The sequence below is a fragment of the Balaenoptera borealis genome (assembly GCF_965194805.1).
Source record: "Balaenoptera borealis genome assembly, chromosome: 21".
Taxonomy (NCBI): domain Eukaryota; kingdom Metazoa; phylum Chordata; class Mammalia; order Artiodactyla; family Balaenopteridae; genus Balaenoptera; species Balaenoptera borealis.
The window spans coordinates 6,651,942-6,667,583 of NC_138880.1; the positions used below are offsets into that span (position 1 = coordinate 6,651,942).

Here is a 15,642-nt window from a genome sequence, read left to right on the forward strand (position 1 = left end):
TAATTTGTATATATAAGTGTATTTACTAAGGTCATTGGTTACATAATTTACAAAAGTCAAAAGACTTCTTTATATCAGCAATAAATTAGAAAAGGAAATTTTTTTTAATTAATTAATTAATTTTTAGTTTTGGCTGTGTTGGGTCTTCGTTTCTGTGCGAGGGCTCCCTCTGGTTGCGGCGAGTGGGGGCCACTCTTCATCGCAGTGCGCGGGCCTCTCACTGTCGCGGCCTCTCCTGTTGCGGAGCACAGGCTCCAGACGCGCAGGCTCAGTAGTGGTGGCGCATGGGCTTAGTTGCTCCGCGGTATGTGGGATCTTCCCAGACCAGGGCCCGAACCCTGCATTGGCAGGCAGATTCTCAACCACTGTGCCACCAGGGAAGCCCCTAGAAAAGGAAATTTTAAAATAACACCATTTACAATAGCACCAAGAAACATAAAATGTTTAAGACTGTGTCTAATCAAATATGAACAAGACCACTAAATAGAAAACTGCAAAGTATTGCTAAGAGAAATCATGGAAGTATTCAATAAATTCAAGAATATGCCATATTTTAAGATTGGAGGAATCGATATTGATGAAATTGTGATTTCTCTCCAAATTCATCATCTCCAAATGCAGTCCCAATCCATATAAATCCATCCTCAAACAAGTATATAGTTACAAAATGGGAGGGAATTTTAATAACTTTTCAGAAAACTGTGCATATTCTACTTTGTTACTACACCAAACTTGAAAAGTGAAAACTTCTAAAAGGTTAGTTGCATTGTTAAATCTGAAACCAAAATTAGTGGATTATTTATACCCCATTACACTAAAGCCCATTGGTCTATATTACACTTCAAGTGGACCTTTTACACATGTATATTTTTGTAACATCATGTGTTGGTCATTTGGTTCACTGAATTATGCAGAGTTTCTAAATGTTGACATGTTTCATTATGAAACACCATAATCTTATATTCATTAATATCATCACTAATATCATCAGAAAATTAATGGGAAACTAAAGCCTCTGTCGATGGATAAAAGTTTTCCAAAATTCTAATTTTCACTTGAAAGATTCAAATTCAGTTGTTTTCCTTGAAGTAACAGGCATACCTCATTCACTTTTAAGAAAACATCTGCCAAATACCCAAGCCTGAATAACCATGGTTTGTCTGTAAGTTGTTCTTTCATATAAAAACTAGTTTTCTGTGATAAATGTGACTATTCGGTCTGTAATTCAAACAATCACATAAGTGTTTTCCTTGAGAATCTGTAGTAATTGAGAATATATTGTGGTTATGCATGAAAAGAGCTTATGCATGCTCTCCATTTGTCACAATATTAGGGGAGTATTCAAATGTTAAAATTTAGCAAATTAGTAATTTTTTACAGCTTTACCAAAGGCATTCTTAAATGAAACTGGTTTTTTTTAGAGTGCATGATGGTGAATAATACAATGACCACTAGCTTTGATTCAAACTAGAGCACCAGCAGTTTTATCCACTATTGCTTTTACCCGATCAGTGCAAATGTCAGCACAATATAAAAGGCAAATAAAGTCTAATTATTATTAAGAAATTTTTGACCTTATAGACCCACTAAAAATATCTTAGAGACCTCCCGAGGTCTACCAACCACATTTGGACAGCGTCTGATTTGAACTAGTTGGCAGATAATAAACATACAATTTTCAACTAATTTTAGTAGTAAAGAAAAATTCAGCATCACAAAGTCACACACACAAACACACACTATGGTCTAGTGTAACAAACAAATGTAAGTTTCCTATGATAAATATTAACAAGTAAATCCACAAGTATAATCAAAAGAAAAATATGCCCAAATGAGGTTTATTCTGAAGAATACTAATAAATTAATTTATTCATGTGATTATTATACTAAAAGAAAATATGTATCACAACTAATTGAGGAAGAATCTATAACACTAAATACTCCTTCCTCAAGAACGTGCTTCAGAATAAAATTTAATATCATTAATTTGAAGAAACTTTCTACCAGTAATTTATAAGAAATTTAATACATAATAGTGAATCATTAGAAGCAGATCCATTATATTTGACAATAAAGAAAAATGTTGCGGTTGGAATACAGTAGTGGAATACCTAAGACAAAAATAATAGTCTTTATTTTTTAAAAGTCAATAAGTAGAGAATGAAATTAAAAAGGCAAGTTTACTACACTCTTAAAAAAATAAAACTATGTAACAAATAGGAATAAAGTAAGTTCTTTCCAGTACTTCAAAGGTATAAATGATTTAACAAAACTGAAAGACACATGGAAATTGGAATAAATAGATAGCTATTTCTTTTAAAGTCAAACTACATCCAATTCATTCTTTTTTTTTTTTTTTTAGAAATTCACGTTCTTTTATTTATTTATTTATTTATTTATTTATTTATTTATTTATTTATTTATGCTGTGTTGGGTCTTCGTTTCTGTGCGAGGGCTTTCTCTAGTTGCGGCAAGTGGGGACCACTCTTCATCGCGGTGCGCGGGCCTCTCACCATCGCGGCCTCTCTTGTTGCAGAGCACAGGCTCCAGACGCGCAGGCTCAGTAATTGTGGCTCACGGGCCCAGTTGCTCCGTGGCATGTGGGATCTTCCCAGACCAGGGCTCGAACCCGTGTCCCCTGCATTGGCAGGCAGATTCTCAACCACTGCGCCACCAGGGAAGCCCCAATTCATTCTTTATTAAATCCCCATCAACATGCCCCTTTTAACCCAAATTGAACTACTCTTCTGCAAAAGCAGATCCTAAATTTCATCTAGAAATAAAAGTTAACCAAGTGCATGAATCTATTTTAATAATTTGGAACAATGATCATCCATAGCAAATTAAATACACACACACACACACACACACCAGGTGGTATTGGCAAAAGAACAACAACAACAAAATAACATAAAGGGAATACATAGTCCATGGCTTGATTATTGCTGCATCACCGGCACATACTCAACAAATACTTATTGATTGAATGAATGCAAGGATAATGTAATTATCTTTATAATAACATATGATGTGTGTGAGTGGGTGAGGATTGACTCTTTGGTATATTTAGAATACCCCATTAGGAATAATGTTACTTGGAAGGTTTATTCAAAAGTTTTTCTGAAAGAGAACTAAGGAAGAATACAAAAGGACTTTTCAATTTTTCAGTATTTTTATAGATTGTACTCCATTTAAAGTTATTTAAAAATAATGGCTATATTTCTTTATGCTCTGCAATATATCCTTGTTGCTTATTTATTTTATACATAGTAGTTTGTATCTCTTGATCCCCCTATCTTGCCCCTTCTCTCCTTCCTTTTCCCAGCTGGTGACCACTAGTTTGTTCTCTGTATCTGTGAGTATGTTTCTGGTTTGTTATGAACATTTGTTTGTTTTCTTTTAGATTCTTGTAGATAACTACAAAGGAACTTTTTAGAAAAAGAGTTGACTTGGGGGTAATTTTGTGTTACAAAATATCAGAACATACTGCAAGCCTGTTTAATTTCATTCACTGTGGTACTGGGCCATCTATACATCTCTATTTATATATCAACATTTATATCTATCAATTGATTTAACTCTCTAAATATGTAAAAGTTATATAGATATATGACATTTTATTTCCAGGGTGGAAATAGTTAATGTCATAAGGGTTTATCTATAAATCCAAAGCATTCCGTATGAGTAAGGGAGAAACAAGTCCTGACATGTAGGATCTGACCTATTATCAGCTGGGCCTCCGTGTTGCTAAGCGCTGGCCCGGCATTCACAGACAGGCTGCAATGTTCTTCTTTTGAAAATAAACAACTGTATACAAGGTCAACATCTGTAACCATAATGGATGAAGGAAAAAAATGCAAGGTCACTCTTTAAGTAAGGGCCTCCACTTTATGTCTGAGGAGGGTAAAACCTGCAAATTGTCCAAGCCACAATAATGACCAAACACCATCCTTTCCTAGCTAATAGGAGTAATTCCTGCTCCTTTACCAATTTCAACCCTAGCATCAGTACAGTCTTTCTTCATCTAGATAAGAATTATTAAAATACCCAACTATAGATGAACCCCTGGTTTCTGACAGCATCTAGTCTAGCAAAGTCTAGATTCCTTAAACCCTCCCCAAATCACCTAAAAGGAGCCCAGATCCTATAATTAGATCCTTTCACTGAGGTATATACAGTTCCCCATGGTGTGTGTTTTCCTTTCCGGAAACTAGTAATAAATCCAACTTGTTCAACTCAGATGTGTTCCAGGTAGTTTTTGGCAGAATGGCATTGACACCTATATCTTCGTAAATATCCCCCATTTTACACAAGTGGAAGCTCTGTTTTTGCACTGACCCACACACATGCAGGTGTGTACATTTATTTGTTCCTGTATTCACAAATAAGGTGACTAGCAATAAATACTGGAGTAAATATTCCACAAAATATAGAGGAATACATTTCAGAAAAAAAATCTACAAGTTTTAAAAAGCAATAAAATAAAAGTGTTGATAATATTTTATAGTCTTGGCATAATGGAGGTCTTGGTGATGAGACATAAAGCCCAATAGTCATAAAGGAAGAAGTATGTTACAAATTACAGAAAATGACAGACACCACTAACAAGACCAACAATAAACTGCAAAGAAATATTATCAACATATAGAAGAGAAAAAAGGTGATTGGAGATTATAAAAAAGCTGCTCCTAATATTTAAAGGGAAAAGAGGAAAACAAACAAAAATCCCTATGCAAAATGGTGAAAATTGTGAGGTGATTACTTAATTCATAAATAAAATTGTACAAAATGCAAATTCACGTTCAAACGCACTAGTAATCAGAGAAATAATAATAAAAAATGAGACACCATTTCCCAGTTACCTTGTTATAAATTAAACTGATTGCTCATAATAAGTCTTGATAAACATGGTTTGGGCATGCATCCTCGTTTACTTTTCATGAAAGAATATATACACACACATCCACTCATATAGTGATATTGGACTTTGGAACATTAAACACTGAAATATACACAGTGATTACCCCTGGAGAATCTGTCGAGTATAACCACAACTTCAACTTTTACTCCATATATTCTATGTTATTTCTATGATGGGAATGTTTATAAATACATATCTATTCACATAAACATGTGAAAAATTGGAAACATTTGGAAAATTTTAAATGAAGAAGAATCTTACCTTCTATTAAGGACAAGATCTTTGAAACCAGATTTTTGAGAAAATGGAAAATATTTGATTTTTTAAAGTTTTAAGAATATAAAAATATTAAAGAATTGTATAAATACAATGTATTTACATGAAAAAATATTTGGTTTGTTAACTTTATTTAAATTATCACCTAATTTGAGTAACAGCTAACTGCCATTTACCTTGTAAAAATACATATGTTGACATATGCTTTTTTAATTTCCATTGTAGTAAAACATGACATGATTACTATATTAAATGCATTTTTATTATATATATTGCCTAACTCTACTTTAGCTTTATTTATTCACAAAGAGAAACTTTAGTAAACAAATTACTGAAAAGACAATTGGGGATAGTTTTCTCTTAGGAATTCAGATGGTATATTTCCATGTTGGCAATTTATGAATTACTTACCAAATATTTTCAGTAGTAAATGCAAATGATCAACTGCTATTTTAGATGTTATTTATTTAGTTCTTATAGTTGTATGTGCCTTTGGGTATTCTAGAAATAGTAAAATAGTAAAGCTTCACTGAATATAAGTATATTGTATAATTGAAAAGTTGAACACAAGGGAGTATTAAGTAGACGCTGAGAAACAAGAACTGTTAAGTGGTTGAACTAAAATAACATTTCTTCTTATGAAATTTTAGGAATGTCAGTTTAAGAACTGCTGTGATTATAATACATGTAAACTGAAAGGCTCAGTAAAATGTGGTTCTGGATCATGCTGTACATCAAAATGTGAGGTAAGTTTCCAACATTTATGTTGGAAATTGAACTGTGGTAATAGAAGGCTATATTAATTGAATTGATAGAAAGACTCTAGAAATAATTCAGGGGAACAAATTAAAGAGTGCATAAACAACCACAGGTATATAAGGACAACTACGGTGAGATAGAGAAGGCATCTCTGATTAGTACTGATTATTCTATTATGTTGAAACCACAGTTTACCATCTTCTAATTTATCAGATAAAGAGTAGAATAAACATATACATTGCTATACAAAAAAAAAAAAATCAACTCTCAATGCAATTGTAAAGTCAAATAAATGGTAAATGACTAACTAGAAAAGTATAACATGCATAGCCGACAAAATGTGGAGCAAACAAAATGTGTAGCATAGAGAATATGCAAAGAACCCTCACACATTAATAAGTAAAAGTCGAATCACACACCACACACACACACACACACACACACGCGTGCACACACACGCACACAGGCAAAGGGAGTGCCCAGGCAATTTACAACAATGAAAAGTAGAATTGCTCAATGTGTTCACTGATCGTCTGCAGTAATTAAGATAAACATAAATAAAAATGATAACGCAGTATCATCCAAATGGCAATCTTAAAAACAACAATGCCAGATATTGTCTAAGAAATGGGGATAGAGGTCTTTTCTGAATAGTGTTTGTGGAATTTTGAATTGCTATAATCCCTTTCCGGAGCAATTTTTGCATATCTTTGAATAGAGTATAAATTATCAAGTTAATTCATCATCATGAGTTCCTCTCTTATGTATATACCCTAGAAACATGAATGTGTGTGGAAAGCTCAGGAAAAAAATATTAATTTCAGGATTATTTGCAATAGCAAATCATAAAGGCCAACTTAATATTTACTGGTATTGGAATGATTACATAAATTATTGTATATTGTACAAGAGTTAATAAATGCAGGCTAAATTGTGTGCAATAATATGATATTATCTTCAAGACATTTGTTTGGATAAGAAAACAAGTTCCATAATGCAAAATATTTTAATTCCAGTTCTGGTAAATTACATATACATAAAAATCCCATATATTCTTTTTGCCCATTTTTTCAATTAGGGTATATTTTATTATAGCAAAATTCTTTTAGTGAATACTTCTGAGTATTATGACAAACATATTCAGTCTTATAACGAGCACCACAATCAAAGGATAGGCAATTTCATCACCGATGCCTCCAAATCTCACCACCCCCCATGCCCCTTTCTGGTCAGTTCACACCTCCACCCACAGACCCTGGTAACTTCAGATCTGTTTTCTGCATCTCTAATTTTGCAAAAGCAAATGGCATTTTATTGAATGATATAATATGTGTAAACACTGTAATTAGGCATCTTAGCATAATGCATTTGAGCTTCATTTATGTTTATCAGTAATTCATTCCTTCTTTGTTGCTGAATAGTATTGCAGGTATTTTAAGGCAGTACCACAGTTTGTTAATACATTCCCCAATTTGTTAATACATTCCCCAACAGCTCCTATAAAAATATTATAAGCAGATTTTGTATGAATATGAGGGTTTTTTTTTCACTTAGATAGATACCTATATGTGAAATTGCTGGGTCATACAGTAAGTGTATATGGAATTTTATAGGAAACTGAAAACCTTTATTCCAAAATGGCTATACTATTTTGAATTCCCAACAGCCATTCATGAGCCTTACCATTGGTCTGCAAACTAAATATAAATTCTAAAACTATACAACATATGATTCCATTTTATCTTTGCTACTGGTTTATTATTTAAACTTTAAAAATCATTTTACTGGTTGTCCCATAGTTTAAAAATCTTTGATCAGAGTCTGGTTTCATGTAATACACCACCTCATGTATAGAGAATGGATCTTATATAAAAGAACACTCCCACATTCTATAAACACAAAATACATTGTTACTCTTTTTGCCTTATATAGTCTTATTTTTTTAGAGCAAGTAAGATGAGGAAAACAGAATTTTATAATTAACATCATTTGTTCCATTTTCTGGGTCTCTTTATTTTCTTCTGTAAATTTCTGTTTAGTACCATACTCTTTGTGTCTGAAGACCTCTCTTTACTATTCCTTGTAATTTCTGTCTGCTGAATCAGTTCTCTCAGTTATTATTTGCCTAGGAAAGTCTTTATTTCACATTCATTTTTGAAACATATATTTCTTAAAAATGGAATTCTAGGTTGAAAGAGTTTCTTTTTTATGTCATCCTTTATAAGATGCCATTTCATTCGTTTATTCCTCATCTTTGTCTCAGTCTGTAAAGTATTAAGTCAATCAAACTGGATTGTAGAGTGTGAGTGTGTGTGTGTGTGTGTGTGTGTGTGTGTGTGACTTCAACATACATATTGGGTCAGCATTTGGACGTGGTGAACTTCACTATGGAAGGCAATGGATGACTGATTTAGTCAGCAGGGCATAAAAATATGACCATAAATGTACTCTTTATCTGAGCTATGCAAGGAGGACTTTGGGCTCTCAGATAATAATAAATATAACAAAGATGACAACGACACTGATGATGATAGCTATTCCATACATTGTTTACCATGTGTTGCTCTAAGCACTTTTACCATTAATTCAGTTTAATACTAAGAAGAGCCTTATGAGGGAATGATTATCATCCTAAGTTTACAAATGAGGGATTATGTGTCTCACCCACACAAATAAGCTAGTAAAAGTCCAAGCAAGAGATTGAAACCAGGTAGTTTTTTTCTAATTTTTATTTTATATTAGACTATAGTTGATTTACAATGCTGTGTTAGTCTCAGGTGTACAGCAAAGTGATTCAGTTATATATATATATACATATATGTATTATTTTTCAAATTCTTTTCCCATTTAGGTTAGTATAGAATATTGAGCAGAGTTCCCTGTGCTATACAGTAGGTCCTTGTTGGTTATCTATTTTAAATATAGTAGTGTGTATGAAACCAGCTAGTTTGTCTCCTGGGTCTCTCCAAGAAGAAAATGGTAGAGGCAATGTTTCTCCAATTTTGAGGAAGAAGTATGTTTAAACTAATCTGTGTAGTCTCCCTCCGAATGCTGGTTAGTCTGATGGCCTCTCAATGTAGAACACAAAGCTCTGTTGGAGGGGTCCTTTTGTCCTTTGAGACAGTTACTTTTCTTCAGGCTTCATCATGAATACTGCACCTGCCTTTTCCTACTCAGCCTTCGGTCTCTGTTATTCCCTCAGGTATCAATAATCAGACACATCTCATTTTCTCTTCAGTAAGTAATTGAGAATAGTCATTTATGGAACATGATTTTCATTTTCCTCCTAGATATCAGTAGCAGGCACTCCCTGTAGAAAAAGTGTTGATCCAGAGTGTGATTTTACCGAGTATTGCAATGGGACTTCCAATAATTGCATTCCTGACACGTATGCAATGAATGGCCAGTTGTGCAGGTTGGGAACTGCATATTGTTACAATGGACGATGCCAAACTACCGATAACCAGTGTGCCAAGATATTTGGAAAAGGTATCGCTCTTTCTTATATATTTCTCTTTCTCTTGTCTTTGATGAAGCAGTAGAAATTAGTAATTTTATTAAACCTCAGTTCTGAGTACATCTTCTTAATATTCTGCATGATACGTGGGAAGGATACATAAAGCACTTCTGTTGCATACAGGAGGACGTGGGAAAGCACCTGTGCAATTGGTTGATTTGTGAGCTGAACTAGCCACTTTTGTCATGGAACACCATTTTTACTTAAAATCATAATTGAGACAAACTATGTTTATAAGAGTTGGGTGTTTGGCAGACATTTTATCAAAAATGAGTGAGGTGAGCCTGTGACTTCAAGGAAAACAACTGGCAGAATTTGTTGCTAAGGATAAAACTCAGACTTTCAACTAAAAATTTGAGTTTTAGAAACATTATCTTCCACTGTGACTTGACAGCTTCCCAACACAAAGTTAAGTGTTATTAAAATTAATATTAGTATTAATATGATCATTACCTTGAACTCTTTGTCAAGTAGACTGCTTATCTCCACTTTGTTTTGTTCTTCTTCTGGGTGAACATATTCCTTCTTTGCCTCATTTTGCCTGATTCTCTGTTTTTATTTCTATCTATTAGGTGGGTTGGTTACATTTTGTCACACACTTTCTCTGGGGCCCAGCAGCGGACTCCCCTCTGTTCTCCAGAGCTGTATGCTCAAAGGGTACCCTCTGGGTGAACTGCAAGGCCTGTGGGGTCCTGGGTCTGGCGTTGGCTCACTGATGGGAGGTGCCAGGTCCCACGGCACCTGGGCGGAGGCTTGGAGGGGCCTGCCTTACATATTTCTTTTGCCTTAAATTTGGATCCCTCTGTAGGAAATAATACATATCACACAACTCTAGAAGTGGAAGAACCTGAATCACAAGGTCAATAAAGATTAAACTGGAATGAAAGAAGGTTAGTTTTTGTAGGAGTGTTTCAGATTTTCCAGGATAGTATTGTACATTCCTTTTCTCATGATTTGAGTTTTGGTTTTAGTTTTGGTTTTAGCTACCTGGGCAAAAATCCATGTTTACATGTATTTTTTTATGTATATAGAGATTGGAATGGCAAGTCAGTAGATTCTGAAAGTTTACTTAATTTCCTTTTATTTTACACATTCGTAATCTAATTTTAATGGCCTGAAACTTTAAAAGTTCAGAGTGAATTTCATTCACATATAATCATATTTCCTCACTGAAGAAGTGCTAGGATAACAGTAGTCTTAGGCAACTAATCAAAATTCATTTTTATATTTTGCTTTTTAAACAGTTTTGGAGACTAACTCAAAAGCTCATGCATATATGCATGACTCATGCATATATGCTTGCTTTTCAGACAGTCATTATTCATAATACTCCAACATGATTTTGTATTTTTAGAAGAATTAAATTAAATTTGAATAGATCAAAATTACTGACATTCAACTATAATCATTTGCTAATTGAGTAAAGGTAGTATAACACCAAATTTCAGTTATTTGTCCAGCTGTAATACAAGGTTTATAGTTTGGACCAAATACATGGTATGTGATTCGTATTGTCTTTCTAATTATTTGAAACTTGTCTTTAGTACAAGTTTCAGATTAGGTGACTTAACCAAATTTCAACCAGAGCTGCAGAGCTATGATCTCTCATAAATGACAGGTCAGTGCTATTTTCTGTATGCTGTGTTTTTGGGGTGTTACTTTTTATTTGGTTGTTTCTTGTTTTTTTCTTTTTCAATGCTCATTTGTATTTGAAAATATTATTTGTCTTTGCCACAGTAACTTTTGATCAAGGTTTAATACATCACTTAAAATAAAATTACGGGAGTTCCTTGGTGGTCTAGTGCTTAGGATTCGGCCCTGTCACTGCTGTGGCCTAGGTTCAACCCCTGGTCGGGGAACTGAGACTCTGCAAGCTGCTTGGTGAGGCCAAAATTAAATAAATAAATAAATAAATAAATAATAATTAAATAATACGCTCTGTAAGATCCAATAAGTAGAATCTAGGACAGACTCCTTTATTAATTAAATAAAACTTTAACCCAGAATTGAGTTACTTGACATTTGACATCTTCTTGAGTTGTAATGAAAACAAGGGTGCTTAGGTAAGATGTAACCACTTATGTGCATTTCCTCTTGTATGCTCTAATACCTCCACAAAACTTACCCAAATGGGTCAAAAATCAGATCTTTTGATGTAGTTTATTTATTTATTCATTCATTTATTCCTCTTTTGTTCATTTATTTGGCTCCTATCTGGAGCAGGCATTTTTTTCTTGTTGTTATGTTACCAAAAACTATAGGGCAAAAAGCAGTTCTTATAGTAGTCTACTATATGAGACATATGAATTAACGAAGAGTTGTTTAAATTTCGCATTATTTCTTTAAGTAAATTTAAACATTTAAAGCAACTGTAGAAGTTCAATCATATTAATCATCTTTGTCCATTAAATATATATAGTGTGTATGTGCACGGCGCTGATAATATCCAACAAGTTGGACACAGTTGCATTGTTATTGTACTCACAGAGCTTATGGTCAAGAGACAAAGACATTAAATACATAAACACAAAAGAAACATAAAACCTCTAATTTTATGCAAAGTGCAGTTAAAGGAAAGAAAATAGACTGTTGAAAGAAAAATGAAATGTAGAGAACAAGAAATATACTGCCAACTGTCATCAGATAGCCTCCAGCTGTCAGCTCACTCCTTCAGAATTTGTACCAACTACAGAGACACCTCACCCAAGCACGCACCCTTCCCAGGGCAGCACACATATCCAATGATTAACTGAGGTGGGGTAGAAAGGCCTGGTTTATGTTTATGCTCCACAGCTACCCGTGGGTGGGTCAAGTCTTTGTCGGGCCTGTGTCTTAGTTTGACTTCCTCTCTGCTCCATCCTGCTGCCTCCCTCTCACTTCCAGAGGTTCTGATCACTAATAAATAGTTTGCACATCATACCTCATCCAGACGCTGATTTCTGGAGTCTCCAGCCACTAACAGTCAGTACTGAGAGCAGTCTGAGAAAATAGCCTACAAGATACATTTTCAAAACTAAACCACTCACTACCAGGCAGTTAACGAGCACCCCATCCCTGGTGGAAGCTGAGGATGTGCTCACCGAATGAACAGGGATAGGATACTAGTGACAGGGTTCACCACATATCAGTGGGTACAGGTGAGATGTACCGGGAAATAGTAACTACAGGGACAGTGGAATTGGATGACTATTACAAAGCAACACTGAAATCTGGGAAAAGATAACAAAAAGGTATTATTTGAATTCAAAATGAGTGGAGGGCCTCCCTGTTAACCGATATAGTTGAAATCAGTGGATAGAGAAAGTTGAAGACTTATCAAGCTGAAGGAACTCCAGAGAAGGTTAAATTGTCAATCAAGTCTGTTTTGCCAGGGTTAAGGATCTGGTTGGGAAAAGAATGGGACCTGCAGTTAGGATGGAAGGAGTTAAAAATATGTCCCCCAAACTTTTGAGCCTCCAGACTAATCTGAAACTTTTGAATCTATATAATGGTCCAGCCCTGCCCCAATATATCACATATTTTATATGTATATATAATACATATCATATATTATACATTATATAATATATCATATATTATATATCACATATGATAATACCGACATCTGCTCCCAATTAAAAATGGCGTATGTTCCCCTTGCCTGAAAATAACGCAGAAACCTGTTACACAAATTGTATCCCCATTAGTATCTTCCCCTACGTGTTGGCCATGAGCTTAAAATAGAGTTAAGGCACAGTAAAATAGAGCCAGGATGTGCTGGAGCTTATAGGGGAATAAAAGAGCTCTACACCAGGGGTCCCCAACCCCTGGGCCACAGACCGGCACCTGTTAGGAACCAGGCCGCACAGCAGTAGGTGAGCGGCGGGTGAGTGAACAAAGCCTCATCTGCCGCTCCCCATTGCTCCCTGTCGCTCGAATTACCGCCTGAACCATCACCCCCCCTTCCGGCCCCATCCACGTCCATCCGTCTGTGGAAAAATTGTCTTCCACGAAACCGGTCCCTGGTGCTAAAAAGGTTGGGGACCGCTGCTCTACACCAACAGAGCTGTAGGTCCTAGTCAGCAGTTACTACCAAAACCAAGGGATTCACATGGAACTGGATTCTGATAGCGCTTCGTCATAAGACTGGATCAGGGAACGTAAGATTGGGTGGGAGAGAGTTTATTGTTATGGGCGCACTCTCCCGAGATAGAGGATTTAACATCCTGGCAAGGATCCTAGAAGGTAGTAAAAGTTTTTGCTAGATTGTTCCCAGAAGCATGGAAAATAACATGATGGCCCACTCTAAGTGAACTTTAAATGCGAGAATTGCCATAACAGATAGTGGAGTAAAGGAAGAAAAGGCTCAGGGAAGAGGATATTCTCTAATGTATATGCTACATATGTAAGGCCAAATAATTAAGCCCAAGGCCATAGGGGATGTGCTGGTGAGAGGGGTGTCAGAATCATTGCATGTTTCAGTGATGGCCTTCTCTTTAGGCCAGGGGCAATGATGGTAGGAGGTGATAATATAGAAGTAGGCTCACTAATGGTAATTGGTATGATAAGATCTTGAAAAATATCAAGGTTAGATAGCAGTGCTTGACTGCCAGGAACAGCTGGATAAAATTATTATAATAAGCATCAGGGACAGAGTAGCAGATGTGGATACCTGATTTACCGGCAGTCACGGAGACAGTTAATAGAATATAATTTCTATTCTAGTGTGTTCTATGGGCAGCCGACCAAGGTATCACTCCATTTGTACCATCAAAGGAAATAAAAAATGAATGACTCAGGGACTGAGGAGAATTACCTTAATGATTATCATAATCCCATGTCCAAATTCTGAGCATAAGCCAGTTTTCAGAACCATTGACTGAATGGGCACTAAAGAGCCCAGAAGGAAAACCACACAACACTTCGGCAAATATACATGTTAACCGTTCTCCTAGTGCACCCCCAAATGGGACCTACAACCATTTAATCAGGGGTTTGTTCACTGGGGAAAGGGAAATAACCAAGCATTTTGGAAATTGGTGGACAAGATCCGATTTGGCGTGTGTACTTGGAAACCCAGTTTCATCATGGTCTCTCTGTGAGAGCAGGGACTTTGAGGGGTCAGGGAATAAATAGGGTCCTTGCCAAGTTTCAGTTTATAATGGGTCCACTAGGTCCACAAGTCCATTTGGTAATCCTTTCTCAGTCCTAGAGTGTATCATTGGGGTTGACATGATGGTAGTTTGTACAGTGCCATCATTAGCTCCTTGGTCTGTTTGGTAAGGCCATGGAGCTAGCCTTTCCAGAAATTAGTGCTTCCCTTAAAGATCTAAAAGATGCAGACGTGGTTGGCTATATAATATCTACATTTAATGACCCAATTGGGTCATTAAGTTGACCCTGCAGAAAACAGATGGTCCCTGGAAGATAATAGTAATCTGTTGCAAATGCAGGCAAGTAGTAGATTAAGTAATGCACCCACACTGCCGGTGTGTCTATGCTAGAGCAGATCAGTGTGACCTCCAATATGTGGTAGGAGTATAGCCATTGATTTGGCAAATATATTCTTTCCTATCCCTATCTGAAAAGAGAATTAGAAACAGTTTGCATTCACATGGAATTCACATGTCATTAATTTAGGGTTTTGCTCCAGGGCTGTGTTTACTCTCCTGCCTTCAGTCATAATGTAGTTGAAGAGATTTGGACATCCCAGAAGATGTCACATTGATCCACCCTATCATTGATTTTTGTACTAACCCGGCTAAATAAGCAAAGTGTAGCTAGAATGTTGGAGGACTAAGTAAAATGCATGTACTACGAGGGGCAGGAGATAGACTCAAGAAATATTTAGGAACCCATCACATCAGTAAAATTTTAGGAGTCCAGTGATCAGAGGCATGACCTGACGCCCTCTACAAAGTAGAAGACAAACTGTATGTATCTTGCATTTCATATGACAAAGAAACAAGTACAGTACCTGGTAGGCCTCTGTGGGTTCTAGAGGCAGTAGATGGGGAAGTGCTGCTTGATTCCATTTACTGGTTGGCCTGAAACATTGCTAATATCGAGGGAGGTAAAAACAGGAAAGGCCTCTGCAGCATATCGAAGCTGCAGTGCAGACAGCCCTGCATTTTGAATCATAAAACAGAGAAATCCAATACCAGAAGTGTGGGTTATGAGAAAAAAAAAA

The 15,642-nt window shown here is 35.7% G+C and overlaps 1 protein-coding gene across 3 annotated transcripts in view; it reads left to right on the forward strand.

The window, feature by feature from the left end:
- Positions 1-15,642, forward strand: part of LOC309619623 (disintegrin and metalloproteinase domain-containing protein 18-like) — a 103,785-nt gene that overhangs the window by 56,739 nt on the left and 31,404 nt on the right. For all 3 annotated transcript variants that reach the window (XM_082374996.1, XM_082374994.1, XM_082374995.1), the window contains 2 exons: positions 5,848-5,943; positions 9,247-9,445. In XM_082374996.1, coding sequence (XP_082231122.1) covers positions 5,848-5,943; positions 9,247-9,445 — 295 coding nt within the window. The remainder of the gene's footprint in view (positions 1-5,847; positions 5,944-9,246; positions 9,446-15,642) is intronic.